Source organism: Rhineura floridana, chromosome 8 (assembly GCF_030035675.1).
Source record: "Rhineura floridana isolate rRhiFlo1 chromosome 8, rRhiFlo1.hap2, whole genome shotgun sequence".
NCBI lineage: Eukaryota > Metazoa > Chordata > Lepidosauria > Squamata > Rhineuridae > Rhineura > Rhineura floridana.
The window spans coordinates 23,477,457-23,495,774 of NC_084487.1; the positions used below are offsets into that span (position 1 = coordinate 23,477,457).

An 18,318-nucleotide genomic window follows, 5' to 3' on the forward strand; every position below is an offset into this window, starting at 1 on the left:
AAATCCAACCTATCCCAGTCTCCAACCTGCAATAGTGATTCAGGGAACAGACATATACTTAGAATCAAGGAACAGGATGCCTGTGAGCACATGCTCAGCCCAGGAACTAAGCCAGAACTGTTCTCACAATTGCTTTACATGAAAATCTACTAGTTTTCTTTCAGCAGCCTAATTGGGGAGGGGGGAGTAAGCTATTGTTAAAACATTTAGGAATTGGAAACCTTTTGCAAATTATCCAGAGACCTACAAATAGATGTTGATTCACTTTTAGCCCACTCAGGCAGCTGAATGCACTGTTACACTTAGCCCTACCCTCGACCTGTAATAAGGATATAACAGTGAAATACATAAACTATATTGCAGGCTCATAGTAATCCACTCTCTGCCGCAGATACCCCACCCCTATCCCTTTATGATGCACGACAATGAAGTTGGTTACTCGTTTTCCATATTTTGAGGAGGGAGACACAAATGTACAACAAAATCTTGGCTTGTTCCATTTATTTCTACAGGCAGCTTCCCCATTCTTCCTTAGGCGGCGGTTTCAAAGTGCCTTCTACAAGGCGAACCCGGAAATTATTTACCACGGCGCGCCACTCTAATTTTTTTATAACTGTGACACCTGAGAGGGTCTGAGAAACGTCAGCACGCAGGCGCTGCCGACCTTCGCTGATGTCATGACGAACCATGCCTCCCATTGGCGGGCTGCGAGGAAACAAGTGGGCGGGGCTCTGGTGAGGAAGGGTGGAGAGCAGCTGTGAGTGACCCGAACCGGATTTGATTCCTTTCCCTTCGAGCCTTCTAAGGACCCTGGCCTGAGCAGACGCTTTCTTTGCCTTCTCTTTCTGCCGCCTGAGCCCGCTTTCCTCCTTCGTCCGTCCTCACAATGGCGCTGAGCGATGCCGACGTCCAGAAACAGGTACTGGGAGGCTCCAGACTCTCTCTCTCTCTCTCTCTCTCTGGGGGAAGCCTTGAATTTCTCCCTTCCTGCCTCCTTCTCTGAGCTCTCCTATGATGTGTGTCCTTTTGGCTAAGCAGTGCACGGAATTTTTGGCTGGCCGCTAGAAGGATGGAAAGAGAAGGGTGTGGGTGGGATGAAGCTCGGTCCTGTGCATGTTTACTTGGAAGTAAGCCATTGTATGTCGAGGACGGGGGGGTTGCTTCTAGGGAAAGCGTGCGTGGTATTCTAGGCTGAGAGTCTGAAGAGCTGTTTTGTGAATGGATTAAGATAATGTTTTAGGTGCTGAGATCTTTTTTTCTGTATTACTTCATTCCCCCCCTTCAAATAATTGCATCTTGTTTTTGGTTTGATGAAATGGTTATGCTCGATGCGTGCTGCCCTGCTACATGTAAGGCTGAAGGGTGGTTATGAATATTTTCAGCAAACGATGTAGCCCAGGCCTATATATGCTCAGTTTTGAATTAACCCCAACTGTAGTCCTAAATTCCCCTCAGTCCACTGGGACTTGCTTCTGAATAAATATGCATAGGATCAGGTTATTAAAGTGTACGGGCATGTCACTTGTAGCACAATCTTAGCTGCACTTACTCAGAAGTAAACTCACTGTGTTTAATAATACTTTCTCCAAGGTTAGTTGCCTAAGTGCCCCTTACACCCTCTGTCATGATGCTTATTATGGACGCAGGAAATTTGTTAATGTGGGATAGGAAGGGGAAGAAACCCACTTAATCCAATATCCCATGTAGGAAATTACAAGAAGCAGGAACGGTCCTGTTGCATCTTTACTTGGTAATAAAGACCCATTGCGTTTATTTGGGTTTCCTCCCAAGTAAGTTTGCATTGGGCATAATATCTACTTAATTTGTGACTTCTAAGTAAACATGCTTATGATTGTGCTGTATTAGGATTTAACTTTGAACCTGGAATTTATTTGTGTGGTCTTGGTTGCGGGGGGGAGGCATGGGGTAGAAAGAAAAGTTGCTATGCTAGATATGTTCACCACCTATTATGTGCAAGATAACACTGTTGTATTGCGTGTGAATTAATGTGAACAGATACCCCCTCCCCTATACCCTATGTGCAAAACAGTGGAACACTTAGCACACATTCTTCGTTTTTGAAATGCATTGAGAAGGTGGGGGGAAGGGTATCTTTGAGTGTCACCATGATTATGGGTATCACAGAGAGGTGTTAAAGGTAACTCTCCTAACTTAAGTGACCTTGAATTATGTGTCCTTGAAGTTTGTTTGTTTGCAGTGAAAATGGCTAAGCACATGTCTTGCATTAGAGAGATGGAAAATGTATGCTGTCCACAAATGGTTGCAATATTGTACTTGGTCCTATTGCCCTTTGCTTCCATATTCACAACTATTAATACAGAATATTATGCCCACTGTGATATAAAAGGGTGTGCACTAGAAATTGGAAGTAAAGACACTTAAGGGGTTGCAGGATCATTTGTATAGTAGAAATTGGCTGCGTTTGAAGGTCTAGGTGCTTGTGTGCGTGTTGGGTGAAAAAATGGAATATAAATGGATTTAGACAGGAGGCTAAAATATAATGCTATGGAGTTGGAGACAATAAAGGAACAGCAGTTGGTTTTATCTGAATTTCACTATCTCAAGTCCTTTAAAAAACCACAAATTGTAGCCAAGGTTTCTTGTGGCATTAACTATAGACCTTGACTGCTGGCAAACTAATCAAGCTGTAATACAGTGCCGCAATTGCTTATGCTTATGTTAAGGGTGGCATAATTGTGGCATTCCACTGGCAACTTCCTAGGCCATTGCAGTTACAGTTTTATTGCACTAAAGCTCAATAAACAACAAACCTGTTTTTGCAGTGAGGCTGATCAGTCATTGAGCAAAGCTGTATGAATTCTTTACTTATGGTGCTCACCTCTGGACTTGATGACTATCAGTAAGATGTGTTTTATCCCAATAAAACAATTTGCTTGTAAACAAAGGGTATGTTATGGAGCTTGGTTATAAGAAGACAGAGAAATGTCCTTTGTGAAACTAGAAGTTGCTGAAGTAAGCCTTATAGCTTCATGTCTGAAATACTTGGAAGAGAGAAGCAAGCGTGAAATGGACAGAAGAGGACAGCGAGGGTGTTCACAAAGTGCGGAAAAAAGAACTGGAAAAGCCCATGATTAAGGATCATGTTAAGTGGTGAAAATAGGAAGTTCTGCCTCCAGCAACTGAGCCTTTGGAGGTGAGGGAAGGCAACAGTGAAACTTCAGAAATTTAGAATCAGCCCTTTTGAAGCACCTTCTAGTAATTATAGTTTTGTCATTGCTAATGTATTTCATGTTTAGAAGTGACAGTTAAGCTTATATTTATTCAAAAAGCTAAATGCATGACACACACTTGCAGCTATTCAGTGGGGTATAAGGAAGCGGGCTGAAGTCCAGGGATTGAATGCCATCAGTTGGCAGGGGCGTCTTTTTCTTTTCTATATGAGTAAACTTGAAAAGTCAAGCCTTAACATCATCTACTGACAATTACCAGTATAAAAAATAAAAAATAAAAAAAAACCCATTGTGACTTTATTGATATTGTATACCACTTTGAGGGCTTCTGTAGAAAATCAATTTATAACATGGTTGGGTGTTTTTTTTTATTTTAAATTACTTTTAAAATGGCTCTTTCACAGTTCAAATAGTCATTTCCCTTGAAAAAAATGGACTGTCTTCAAGTCGATTCCGACTTAGGGGCGACCCTATGAATAGGGTTTTCATGGTAAGTGGTATTCAGAGGTGGTTTACCATTGCCTTCCTCTGAGGCTGAGAGGCAGTGACTGCCCCGTCACCCAGTGAGCTTCATGGCTTTGTGGGGAGTCGAACCTTGGTCTCCCAGGTCGTAGTCCAACACCTTAACCACTACACCACACTGGCTCTCCCTTTTTATAATGGAATTTTACAAGATATAGTGTGTACGATTTGGTTGTCCTTTAGAACTTGTCCTGTTGACTGTAAATAATACTCTTACTAGCAGAACTGCCCTGAGCTAGGTTTGGGATGGAATATTGTGCTGAACACTGCACAAATCTAGCCTACACTGGTGAAGCAATGTTCCCTCCCAGTTGATGGGCAGAGTACATGTGTTTTACTCACAGTTAGCCAGTGGAGGTTGAACACCATTTTCCATGTAGGTGTCCACTCTGTTTCATATTGTTAAGAGGTGTCTTTTAAAAAAACGCACTGTCATAAAGAAGACTCTAAAGCAATTATCTTAGGGGACATAGGAAGCTACTTTCCACCAGGTCCTTCTAGCCAAGATACCAGCTCTCCAGGATCTCGGGTAGAGATCTTTCCTATCACCTGAACTTTTAACTAGAGATGCCAGGTATTGAGACTTCTGCAATCGTAGGGGAAGCACCATTGCACAGTAGTCATTATATGACCATTCCAGGCATGGAAGTTTGCAAATCATGTGCTCTGCCACTGAGCTATGGTCCCTCGCCTGGCATTGCATGCAGTGTCATATATCGGAGTCATCAATCTTTTTGGACAAGTGGGCACATCTCAAATTTTGAGAAAGTGCTGAAGGCTCCAGTCACAAAAAGGCTACCATGGGGGGTGGGGGTGGCTTAACATAAAAGTAAAGTACAGTTAACGCTGCTGTCCCCACCCCTACCCTGGACAACCTCATTTTTAATGGGAAGTCAGTTATGTCCTGCTGATCCTGATTGTGGACATACAGCTGTTACTGTGTAAAGGCACAATGACAAAGCCTAGGCTGCCATCCTGTACCCACTCTATTCACTCATTGGCTAAAAACACTGACAGGCAAGAGCAGCCAGGTTGGTTCATTTCACAGAAATCACTTAGAAGAGTACCTGCACATTTTGATTCATAACTTTCTTTCTTGGAGGGCTAGAGACTTACTCTTTTTTTTAAAAAAATGAAAGCTCAGAGTTTGGTGCCCCTGCCTGGGGTGCCAGTGAAGGCCTTTGCAGACACCTGCCTGCTGACCCTCTTCATGTATTACTGGGATGCACTCTCTGTACTCGCCTTCACAGGAGAACCTCTTAACCTCTCCAAGTAGTAGCCCCCTGGGCCCCTCAGAAGCAGAGTGACATGGAACACTGAAGACATCACAATACTCTGGGCCATCTGGTGAAGAATGGACATAGACAAAATAAAGTAGTTCTTATTATTATTTATTACATTTATACCCCACCTTTCTTTTCATGATAGAAACCCAAGGTGGCTTACATATGGTTCCCAAGTGGTCTCCCATGCAGGCACTGACCAGACCTGACCCTGCTTAGCTTCAGCAGGGAGCTGGCCCTATGTGCCTTCAGACCATAGCCTGGGACAGCACACAGCACATAGTTAAATTATGGAATTCTCTCCCACAAGAGGTTGAGATGGTTACCAACTTCGATGGCTTTAAAAGAGAATTGAACAAATTCATGGAAGATAGATTATCAATGGCTAGTAGTTGTGCTGACTGTGTTCTGCCTCAGATGTTGCAGAATGTATGCATGTGAATACTAGCTGCTGTGAATTGCAGGTTGGGAGAGTGTTGTTACACTGGGTCCTGCTTGTAGGCTTTCTATAAGCATAGTTGACCATGGTGAGAACAGGATGCTGGGCTAGATGAGCCTTTGGCTCATCTTTGATGTGATCCAGCAAGGCTGCTCTTATGCTTTACATGTATAGGCCACAAACCATCTAGCAGAGAGTTAGGTGTACTGAAATTGCACCAAGATTGATGGGGGTTGAGGACTGTGACGTCCTTCCCTGGTTCTCCCTGTCAGGTTTCCACCTGCTTGTGGCTACTGCCTTTCACTAGGCACCACCAGGGATACCACCAGTCCGGACCGTCCTTTATATGGTTTCTCACTCCACTCTAGCACAGTTATCACTAGATCCCCCTGCTAGGCAGCACCACCAGTCACGTCCTATAACCAATACTCCCAGAGACTTTGCCTGAGTCTCTCTCTAGCTGGTTACTTTTGTGACTGCGTGCTTATGCTGTTCCCAACCCCCTTGTATCTTTATAGATAACGCATACAACTCTGGGTTGCTCTGGATACTTGAATTATTATTCCTCCCTTCACCGCTGCCACCATTAGATACTGTTTCTGTTCAGCCTTGGTAATTACCTTGCCCTCCCTTCTGGTATGTATATCCCCCAGCCAAGGATCAGGCCTTTGGTAAACCAAATAAGTATTTATTAAATATCAGAAATAACAAAATTAGTTTTAGAATGTTTCACAAGCGTATGGTTTCATCTATTCCTGTTTTGTACTTGACTTATTATTAATCAGAACTCCAACTCCCTCTTTCTCCACACTCCTGACCTCCACCCTCAAACACCTCTTTCTCCACACTCCCAACATCCACCCAGAGTCAACTGTCATTCTTCCATTTATACTCCCAGCCATTCAAACGCTCAGCCAATCATCCAGCATTCTACTGCTCATGTACTCCCCCTCCTATTTCACTCCACTTACCATATGTCTTCTATATAAACAGCACTTACCATATTTACACTATAAGCAGGAACATCACAAGGACACCTAACCATACACAGCTTTTCGATCATCTGCTGTTTATGACATTTGCCCAGGGGTAAATGACCAAATAGTTCCTACGCTATTGTTTTGTAATTGGAATGTGTTTTAACTTCATAAGAGCTTGGATGCTTAGAAATTCATATTTCAGTCTTGGGAGCAAAAAGGAAGCACTGGCAGCACTTAGGATGTGATAAATCCTGGGATGTACAAAGACAAGAATGCTTCTACACTGCAGGCTTCCATAGAAAATATACTTTATTTTCTGTTACAGATCAAGCACATGATGGCTTTCATTGAACAGGAAGCCAATGAAAAGGCAGAAGAAATAGATGCTAAGGTAATAAAACATATTTGGATCTCTCCTACTTAGGAAATTCTCACTGAATACCTTGACTTCTTCTGATACCTAAATCTCACTTGTGGCAAGCTGAGTGTTGGTTCCCCTTCTGAAATGTCTTAATAAGGTCTGTGTATGGATACACACAGTTTTTGACCCTGTATCTCAACAGAGAAGGGGAGAAGTTATGGTGCGTGTCTAAACCAACATAAAGCATGATCTATGCATCTTTACTCAGAAGGAAATCCCAGGTAAGTGTGCATAGAATTGCAGCCTAACATCCCTCCTTAGTTTAGTATCCTTGAAGACAGAAATCAATTTCCATGTGTACATAACTGTATCAGTTTGAATCCACTGAAACCTTTAAAGAGAATGAAAATGTGTAGTGTTCCTCTTGTTACTGACTTCAGCAGGATACTGGGACCAAATGCTGAGTTACAACAAAGATATTCATTGACTATATCAATACAGTGTTTGGCCTTTGCAGAGTTCTGCCCTTCTACAGAACTCTGGTCCAGAATTTAATCTCATTACCTAACTTTATTTTAGTAGAAAAGCTGCATTTATCCCATATGGAGTCTTATTCTTCCTAATAGGCTGAAGAAGAATTCAACATTGAGAAAGGTCGGCTTGTTCAGACACAGAGACTGAAGATAATGGAGTACTATGAAAAGAAAGAGAAACAAATTGAACAGCAGAAGAAAATGTACGTAACGCACAGAGATGAAAGTTATTCTACGTTGTGGGTTGTCAAAAGTGGTGCCCTTCAGAAGTTGTGGACTCTACCTCCCATCACTCACAGCTAACATGGCCAGGAATGATGGGACCTGTAGTCCAACAACATCTAGGGACCCAACATTGGAGGAGGCTGAACTAAAGCAATAGAGGTAATTCCTTAGACATCATGGCATTTTCTGAGAAGAGAGATGAGACTCCTAAAAAGTTATCCCTCCCCGTTAAAAAAAACAACCAAAGGAAGCACAAGTATGATTTGTATATGAAAAGTATTTTTTGTCTCGGCTAGCAAAGACCTCAATTTACACAACCATTTGCCTCCATCAAAATGAATTGTAGTCATATTAATTAAAGCTGGAAGCTGTCCCACCTTGGTAAATTGTAGTACAAATGCAGTAAAGGGTGGGGCTTGTATGAAGTGACATTACTGTTGCCATTAAAGTGATCTCTAACAAATAAGTAGTTTTTGCTCAACAGTACACATTGCTGTTTAGAACAAAGTATTGTAGTGATCATCTGGGTGAGTCTTGGTGATGGGATAAAGAGCTTTCATCAGTAGACTGAAGGTAGGGGAGCTGGAGAAAGGATGCCTTTGAATTATAGCACATGAAAGAGGCCTGCAAAAAAGAGGGTTTGTTGATTGGGCCTGTCTGAAGCCAGTCTGGGATATGCGGATGGGGACTGTGTAATCAATGACTGCTTGTTATGCTGTCTGAAACTTGTTGCACTCAGTTTTGTTTTTCCATCTGACTTGCAGTCAGATGTCCAACCTGATGAATCAGGCAAGACTGAAGGTTCTTAAAGCGAGGGATGATCTGATTGCAGTAAGTATATACTTCCCTTTATGAAAGTCTGATGATTCTTGCCATTTGTCAGACTCAAACTGCTATCTTCCGGTTTCACTCTTGACTGCCTCTAATGTACTTGATATAGAACATACCTGGATTTGGAACTTGTGTGGTGATGTGCGTCCAGATGTCCTATAAATGCAAGTTATTGTTCTTCATACCACTGATCTTACTTTCTGCTATACTAGAGAAATGTGAAGCAGAGAAAACGTCTTCCTGCTAATTCCCTATATTCAGCCTGTTAATTACTTACTCCTAGCCAGCAGTTAACTCTTGCACAATATAATGTTGTGTGGAAAGAGGAAATAATGGTTCATGAAGTATTCGGTGGGATGTCTGGGGAGAAATTCCTCCCAAATGATAATGGTAGGTGATGCTGGTCTAGTTTTCATTAAGGTGGTACGCTTGTATTTCGGTTGTACCACTTCAGGTGGGAGCTCAAATGGTTGAATCCTCCATACAAAACAATTCCCTGAATATAGAAAACTAGCATGTTAGGGAGAAGTGTTCATATTTCTTCCTGTCAGGCTAGTATTCTTTATGCAAGGAACCTTTTGTATGGAGAACCAGACTAAATCTCCATGCTTCAGGATAGCTTTCTAAACATTCTTTCCTGTACAGTATTAATTCTTAAAATGGAAAAGGTTGTACAGCATAATTTGAATACTGGCTAAAGAAAACTTTTTAGAGCTAGAACTTACTTTGACTTACAGTGCTGAAATAGTAAGCAGCACACTGAAAATCGCTTGTATTAGGGACAAAACTCTCTATAATGCTATTCATGTTTTCTCATAAGTAAATTTCAGTGGAGTTCACTTTCTGTAATTTAAGGTTGCAACCAATGAGTATTTCAGCATATTGACTGTTCATACTGTGTGGCCCCTGATTTAGTTGATCTGGAAGAGGGAACCAAGCAAGCCATTTTCCCTAATTCTATTTTTAATGTACACAGCACTCTAAAATGTAGTTACAAAGCATTTCCCTTCATTCTGCTGGTTATTTGGTTTGTATTCTATTACAAATGAACTGGAAGGCTATAGTTAATGTGGCTCTCGCTAGAAAATGCCTTGCCTACTCTAATGTTTAGTGAGGGTAATATAATGCTGCTACCTAAACAGTGCTCTCTGCAATAGAAATCGTGTTGCTTAATTCCTGTTCTTTAAACCAAGTGATATTCTGAGTTGTGGAGAGAAAGCTGTCATTTTTGCAATTTGGCTGTGATCCCAGAATTAATTCTGGCAAGATGTGTTGACAACATGTTCAGCAAGTGTGCTAAGATGGCTGGAGAAGGAAGGCGAAGAAACGTGGATTGTTTCACAATCTGCTTTCTCTCCTGGACCATACTTTGTGAAACGTCTCAGTCACGTGCCTCTGATGCACGAAATGCTCAACCTTCCTCGTTTTTTAAAACTATCTTTACAGCCCACAGCTTTATACTTGTACCAGATAAGTGGCCAGCGTTGGAAGGGAATGTCAGGGATTCAGCCTAAAATGGCATTTGGTGTTTGACTGATAGCTTATAGGTCAAATTTGTCTTGTGTGATAGACGAAGAAAGACGAAAATCCCTTGGGAAAGGTGTGTAGGTCTGTGCCAGGTAGCATTTCAGAAGCTTTCAGCTGTACCACAAATGTAGCATCTGCCCCTTGGTGTGGAAAAGGGCTACCTTACTTTGTTCTGGGATACTGCAAGATCTGTGTGTTTCCTTTGTGACACAGTGGGTCAAAACTATTTGACAGCTTTGTGATACACTGGGACAGGTGCAACATCTGTCATGCAGCTTATTCCAGAGTTCCCATTACGCTCAAGAACTATAGCATAGTGTCGCACTGTAGTGTGAGCAAGAAACAGAACCCTGGAAGGAGCAGGTTTGATTCTGTGGAATAAAGTAAATTAACTGCAGTCTCGGTTATATCGCAATGGGGGTGGGGGGAAGATATCCAAAATATGGGAATCACGAGGGGTAGGGAGCAGATGTAGCCCACACACCCACGGTATCCTGAAATGTCCCATTCTGCTTTTGCTTTCTTCTCGGGGGGGGGGGAGGGAGGGAATAAAGAGCCATACTTAGAAGATTACTGTGGCAGTAATGTGGCCTGCTGTCCACCAGCAGGGATCCATGCAGATGCAATGTTTGTGCACTTGTACCCTTGGCCAGAGGTTAGGACAACTCACAGGACCTTTAGTCTTTCCATGAAACATAATTCATGGTGGAGCTGGGGGACTTCAGTATCCATGCTGAGGCTGCCTCAGATGGGCCAGGTTGGGACTTCATGTCCTCCATGACAACCATGGTGCTGTCTCAGTACATCAACAGCTGAACACATGGCTAGGCATACACTTGACCTGGTCTTTGCCATTGATTGGATTAGTAATACTCTGTTGATTGGGGGATTTGCTGCGAGTCTGTTGTCATGGAGGGACCATTCCCTGGTAAGACCAATCAGCTCAATGGATCTTCCCTCACTGCCACTGACAAAAGGGGAGGGGAGAGGTGCTGGTCTTGATGCACTCGCTCAAGTGCTGTGCTGCGGGAACTGACTGCAGAGTGGAAGGAAGAGGCAGAAGCAGCTGTGTACACATGCAGTGCACGCTTGCAAGTTGGTGGTGCACAGAACAGTCATTTGGCTCTTTGCACACACACCCCAGATGACTTTGTGACCCACTTGGGGGTCCTGATATATATGAAGCTGCTGGGAGGAGTCATCAGACTTGGAGTGAGATGTCATCAGTATGCACATGACACCCAACTCTACTTCTCTGTTCCATCTGAATCGGGAGAGGCAGCTGAGGTGCTGGACCAGCGCTTGGAGGTGGTGATGGGCTGGATGTGGGCCAATAAATTGAGGCTGAATCCTGAAGAGACAGAGGTGTTGTGTCCAGTGTTTTCATGTCTGGGAGATGGAGAGACGGTCTGTTCTGAATGGAGTTGCACTCCTCTTGAAGGAGTAGGTCTGCAGCTTGGGGCTACTCCTGGATCCAACATTGTCACTGGTGGCCTCAGTGGCTAGGAGCTCCGGCCGGTTTGCCAGCTTTGGCATCTTCGGCAGAGATGACTGGCCATAGTACTCCATGCTCTGGTTACTTCCAGATTGGATTATTGCAATGAGCTTTACGGGGGGCTGCCCTAAGACGACTTAGGAAGTTCACCTGGTCCAAAATGAAGCAGCCAGATTACTGGCTGGGGTTTCTCTGTATTATCTCATATAACTCATGTTTTAAAACAGTTGCATTGGTTGCCAGTTTGTTTCTGGTCCAATTTAAGGTGCTTAAAGTCCCAAATGACTTGGGTCTGAAATACTGTCTCCTTCCTTATACACCCTCTCGGGTATTGAGATCAGCAGAGGGGGCTCTTTGTTCGGTATTATAAAAAATACCAGAGAGAAATGGGAACTAATTTGGTTGGTCCTATTTCTTAGCAGAGATATAAAAACACAAGCAGCAGAGTGAGAGTGTAACCAGTCCCACCTTTCTCTATATAAATAACAGACACAATCTTCTTAGGTAAAAGATAAAAACATTTACTCACGACCTCCTCATATGTTAGAAACATAGGCTGTAGCTTAGATAAAAGAAAATAGAAGTCTCAGTCCATTTTGGTGTTTGGTATTGATGCTCTCAGCAGAGAGCATCATTTGCCATGTGGCCTCTCTCAATGATGGATTGATCAGCAATGGAGAATATTCAAAAAATTCTCCAGGACAAAGGAAGGAGGAAACCAGGTAACTAACCCCACCCATAAGGAAGTTACATCATGGTGAACAGGTACATGGGATATTTCCCAAATATCCCACCCACCCAAGTGAACATGCAACATTTGCCTATTCCAACACTCTTTTAGTAGTTCTGTCACCCTCAGAAGCTCTGGGAGTGGTGACCCAGGAGAGGGCATTTTCTGTGGTGGCCCCCCCTTCCCACCAAGGTACGTGTGGCAACTTCGCTGTACAGCTTTAGGCAAATGTTGGAGACGCCCCTGTTTATCATGGCCTTTGACACCCAAGACGTATATTTTTAGGACCCACCCTATTTTGTGATTCTGGTTGTTTCTAATTGTTTTTAACCCTGCATTTTAAGGTTGTTGTACCTGCCCTGGGACCTTTGGGTGAAGGGCGGGCAATAAATGCTGATAATAGGCATTTCACTCACATCTATTCAAATAGAACAGTTAAAGTTAAATGTTCACAGTGGTGCCTGTGATGGTAAGACTAATTTTTCCTACCACCCTAGGTTACATTTGAAGGATTGTCTCTGGAAAGGCCATAGGTTACATTTGTGAAGCTGAGTGGGACATCAGTTTCAATGAAACTCTTTTAACTGAGGCCTGTGGATTGGGAGCTGGGGTAGAGGAAGTAGGTCTGAGGCTTAGTGTTTGTCTGAAGGACAACCATGTGGTATTTTCTGACCTAATTTTTCTCTTGCTGTAGGATTTGCTGAGCGAAGCCAAGCAGAGACTGGTTAAAGTAGTGAAAGATACTGGCAGATACCAAACTCTGTTGGATGGATTAGTTCTGCAGGTAAACATATTTTGTGCTTCCTATACACATATCCCGGTAAAATAACTTGTATCATTATGGTGTCCTTAAGTGAAGCAAGCAGGCTGGCAAGAGGAGCAGGGTTGCCTGGGAGGTGGGAGGGTTAAGGGAAGTGGGGGTTGGCAGAGCCCCCCAGTACACTATGTTATACTATTTAATATGTGGTGATAGCTCGTTTGTCAACAAGTAATTGTACTATTTAAATGTTGTAAGCCACTCTGAACTCTTAAATTCTCCTATTTTATAAAGGGATTTTATCAGTTACTCGAGCCTACAATGACTGTCCGTTGCCGGAAACAGGATCTTCCTTTGGTTAAGGTGAGATTTCTTTGAATAAAATGGACATGAAGTAACATCTGGTAGCTGACAAGATCCTTAGGGTTAAACCACACAAGAAAATGGAGTTGGACTGCCTTCAAGTCAATCCTGACATATGGCGACACAATGAATAGGGTTTTCATGGTAAGCGGTATTCAGAGGGGGTTTAACATTGCTTCCCTCTGAGGCTGAGAGGCAGTGACTGGCCCAAGGTCACCCAGTGAGCTTCATGGCTGTGTGGGGATTCGAACCCTGGTCTTCCAGGTCGTAGTCCAGCACCTTAACCACTACACCGGCTCTCAAAACCACACAAGAGGTTTGTAGTAAAAGTAACCATGGGGTTGGCAGGCATCCAAATTTGATCAGAGATGTGGCATGGGATAGATGGGTGCTAATGCTTTCTCCCATACCATTTTCCTGGACTAAATCACTCTTCTCCCCACTTGCTACCTGCTGGTGAAAACATTTAGATACTGATGCCATTCAAATTTCTCTGCTTCTGCCACTGAGTTGTTGCCTTTTCTCCACATCCAGCTTGTGTAGGGCCCTCATCAAAAACAGAGTATGCAATTTTTCTGCATTGTTCTGTAAACTGAATAGCTAGTTGCACATCCTCAAGGAAGTGCCTAAGTAGCACAGGAAAAGTTGCCTTATACTAAGTCAAACTGCCTTGATCCGTCTAGCTCAGTTCTGACTCATTAACACTGACAGAGATGCATACCTGTGTTTTTTAACTGGAGGTTGAATATAATCATCACAGCCAGTGTGGTGTAGTGGTTAGAGTGTTGGAGTGCGACCTGGGAGGCCAGGATTCAAATCCCCACACAGCCATGAAGCCCACTGGGTGACCTTGGGTCAGTCACTGCCTCTCAGCCTCAGGGAGGCAATGGTAAACCACCTCTGAATACCACTTACCATGAAAACCCTATTCATAGGGTGGCCATAAACCTTGAAGGCAGTCCATTTTTCAATATAATCCTATAAGGATGTGTTCAGCCAGTGAGTGGCCAGAATTCCTATGCAACCTGACTTCTGAGAGGCTAATGGGGTGGTGGTGGTGTTATTTTGCGTCTGGAAATGGAATTGAGCAAAGAGTTGTTTTCCTACAAGATGTTCAGCATTCATGAATTTATAAATCCTGTTTCAGGTTGCAGTCCAGAAGAGCATCCCAGTCTACAAAGCTACCACCAAAAATGATGTTGATATTCATATTGACCAAGAGTCATGTCTCCCTGAGGACATGTAAGAAAGATACAAAACTGAAAAAGAGTTATTAGAACTGTGTAGTATGGTACTCACATAGTGGTTTAGATAGAACTATCACATAAGAAATAGTAATTTTCCAACATCTAATGCTATGTAATAGGAATTAGCACTGCCACATACTTGATAACATATCAAGTATATAATTTTCACATCTACCCAGAAAACAAGAAGTCATCCAGTTGCAGCTCCAGGACTGTTACCCCAAAATGGGTGGTATTTGTTATAGACCAGGGTTTTCCAAACTGTGGTTCATGAGCTTCATTTGGGTGGTCCATGGCACGTCTGTGGATTTGTGGTTGAAGATGGGAAAACAGTACATCCATCACAGTAAGCTCATTTAGATTTTTAAGCAACTTTATTTGCCCCACTGGTATTCCTATTAAAATGTAATCACTGTGTGGTAATTGGCGTGCAGGACATGTTTTGCTCAGTTTCCAGTTGTAAGGAAAACTAATAATGCAAATCTGTGTACATTTTATATAAACATTGAATTGTTTCACACATAGCCTGAAAACGCAATGAACCCCATCTTGCAGAAAGCAATTAGTTCCTCAGTCTAGCCCTGTTGATGACTTCAGACTGTTTAAGTACACACTTAACAAGCCCGTCAAGTCTTTACTGTTAGGTGATGCTACCTGTTGTCATAAAATCTTTTGATCCCATTCTCCAAATTTGTGACTGTAGAATTCACTGGCTTCCAAAAATATGAGTGAGTGTTTAGAAAAGGATTCTAACACTTTTAAAAGTCCATGAAGACAATTCAATATAGGGGCACATGTTGTTACATTGAATACATTACTCTTGTAATGAAATGTAAAAGGTGGGTGGGTGGGCACTGATTCATCCCTCTGGCATATGCCTTAAAATAGTTGTGGTCATTTTCTTTTACTTCGGTCAAGCATTGATTAGCGTGTTTGTGTCTTCTAGAGCTGGGGGTGTTGAAATCTATAGCAGTGACAATAAAATCAAGGTTTCCAATACTCTGGAAAGCCGGCTGGATCTTATCGCCCAGCAGGTGAGCCTGGAAATCCTCTTTCCTTTTTCTCCCCCTCTTCTCAGAATTGGCCAGACTTTCTTCCATCTTAATATGCTTGACTATGAATGACAGCTGGCCACTCTTTCAGTCTCTCGGTCAGCATTGGGCATCTTCAGGAAATGGAGGATGCTGCTTTCACCTGCCTTGGGCTGCCTCCTAGCCACTGCTCCAACTGATGTGCGCTTGGGAGTTGGGTCAGGAGCTGCTATTTTAATTTCCCACACTGCCCCAATGAGGCAATACCCTAGGGCATTGTATAAACCTTGAGCAGTAGCTCCCACCACAGTTCTGCTGGCAGGGGTCCCACGAGAAGGCACTTTGCAAAGGGTTCCTCAACCCTGCATCTTGCCCTGCTTTGACTGAATGATATGAATAGATACAAAGTATAGCTGTGTTGGTGGAATTGGAACACAAGTCTTCCGTAGCAAAATGCCCCTCTCTACCCTATTCCCATAGCATTTATTTCTTTGTGGTCCATCTTACAAACACCTGTGTATAATGTAATTTTGTGTGTAAACAGCCAGATTCAGCCACTGTTCTGGTACTGGGGCTACAAAGCAGGTAGTGTTTGAAAGTCCAAAGTCCCTGGGACCAGGACTTGGCCAAATGAGGAGTTTGAACTAGGTAGTACAGTTAAGAAATTGATCTCAGCTTATACTTTAAAGGCAGAGGAAGAACATGGTGTGATTTTCAGCTGCAAAATAGGTTAAGTGTACATAGATTCCAATATTTCAAGAGTTAATCTAGGATTTCAGTAGAATCTAAAAGTGAATGTTATGTTACTGCGGTTTGATGGATATTGTGATGGTATTGCTTGTAACAAATTACCTGAGGATGTTATGCTTCCTGAAAATAAATATTGCTGGAGCCTGTAAATCAGGGGTGGGGAACTGGATCCAGCCAATGTATCTCTCCCCCCTCCACCTCCTATGCAATCACCTGATGTCTCTATGGTGTCAGGTGACTCACTTTTGCCCAGCTGATCTTCAGGACTTGCAGGTGCCCTGCAAACCCCTTTGGCCTAGCCACATCCTTACCTGCCCCACACCGTCTGCTGTATATCATATAGGAGTCAGGTAGGTGCCTGTGGATTGGCCAAAACTGCCTCGTGGACCAAATGGTGATGCCTTACAGGCCTAATTAGCAAATATTAGATAATTAGGCCTAGATCAAAGAGCAAAATAAGTAAAATGTTGCTGAAGTATAACCTTCTTTGTTACTTAATACATTTATTACCATACCATGTTAGGCATAAAAACTAGTTAAATGGTTTTAGCAAACATTATACCCACAAACACAAAATCTGGAGTGAGGAATGATGTTAGTACAGCAATTGCAAATGGTGTTTTTTGCACATTTCTTACACGTGCAAGGAATCAGCAACGTTTTACTTATTTTTAATTTAGTTATTAGTGTTGTGTTTGACGCTGAATTCATAAAATCACATTTTTCTTAAAAACCATTGACTTTAGAGCAATATGCATTACGAATGAAATTGTTCAAAATGTTCTGAGGAACAAAGTTTATAATAATAATTGTCTTCCTAAAATTAACGGTTGCTGCAAAAATTGGCAATTTTTGAAGCAAAGAAGCATAGCCGCCATTTTGGGGGAAAACCTGACAGAGTCAGGATGATGAGACCAAGCTAGAAACTATCCTATTCTATCCAAGAACACATCCCAGAAGAGGAACTCTCTATATGCACACTTGCTAAATAGGTACATGGCTGACCCCTGCAAATAATCATGCCTTAGAGGGAGGGGGCTGTTTTCATCACTGCAAAATGTGTGTAATGTATCCCACCAGTTCTTTATCTTGCTCAGTAAGGGCTGATGACTGTTCATGCAAGATCGACCAAGCTGCTTGGTGCATGATGCATTTGTGTTCTTATGTGCCATCACAAAGAGCTTCCCAAACAGCCTGTAACTGCTTCTCTCTTTTTCCCCCCTCAACAGATGATGCCAGATGTCCGAACAGCGCTTTTTGGTGCCAACAGCAATAGGAAGTTCATGGACTAAATTTCTTCAATGATGGAATCTCTTCTGCTGCCATAGTGAAGAGAGATGCCAGAGCATCCCTAATCAGTCAACAGCCCCTTTAAAATGTAGTATTCAGTGCTATATTGTCTTGTCCTGCATATGGTCTTCAGTTAAGTTATATATATATATATTGCATACCTGCTATGCTTAGCCTGATTGGAAGAGAGGCTGGAAGACGTCTGTCCACAGAGCAATGACAGGTGAAACAAAAATTGAGGCATACAGGTTCCTTGAGACAGATTCCTCAGGGATCAGTGGTCAGTCTGTGCTTTGACTGCGTCCCTCAAACCATGTCATCAACCTGTGCTGCTTATCCACCATTTCCTTATTTACAAAAGCTGTTCTATACTATGTTAAATAGGGGGCATATATTTCTTTTGAGGGTCACTGTAACATTAACTTGGTCAGCCCCAGATTCTTGTTCTGTATATGTGGTTTCAAAAATTATATAGAGATATATTCACACCTGTGCACCCTCTAGACTGAAATAAAAAGGTATGTGAAACTCTCTTTACTCCTTTGCAATAGGACCTAGAGGAGTGAGTCTGCATGCAGTCATCAAGCAAACATGCTGCTGAGCTTCAGACCAACACCTACCCTCAGTGCAGTTTCAGTTAGGGAGTGTGAAGAAGAACTGGGAAATAGTACTATCTATAAGAAGTGACTTCAGTTTGCTATAAAGCTAAAAGATTCAAGTTTACTATGGGAAGAATGAACTA

The 18,318-nt window shown here is 42.6% G+C and overlaps 1 protein-coding gene across 1 annotated transcript; it reads left to right on the forward strand.

Moving 5' to 3' along the window:
- Positions 1–643: 643 nt before the first annotated feature.
- Positions 644–18,104, forward strand: ATP6V1E1 (ATPase H+ transporting V1 subunit E1). Its single transcript, XM_061638593.1, has 9 exons — positions 644–919; positions 6,762–6,827; positions 7,424–7,533; positions 8,320–8,386; positions 12,833–12,922; positions 13,190–13,258; positions 14,406–14,500; positions 15,452–15,539; positions 17,516–18,104. Exons 1-9 carry the CDS (start codon positions 887–889, stop codon positions 17,576–17,578), a joined length of 681 nt encoding a protein of 226 aa, XP_061494577.1. The 5' UTR covers positions 644–886; the 3' UTR covers positions 17,579–18,104.
- Positions 18,105–18,318: the final 214 nt, after the last annotated feature.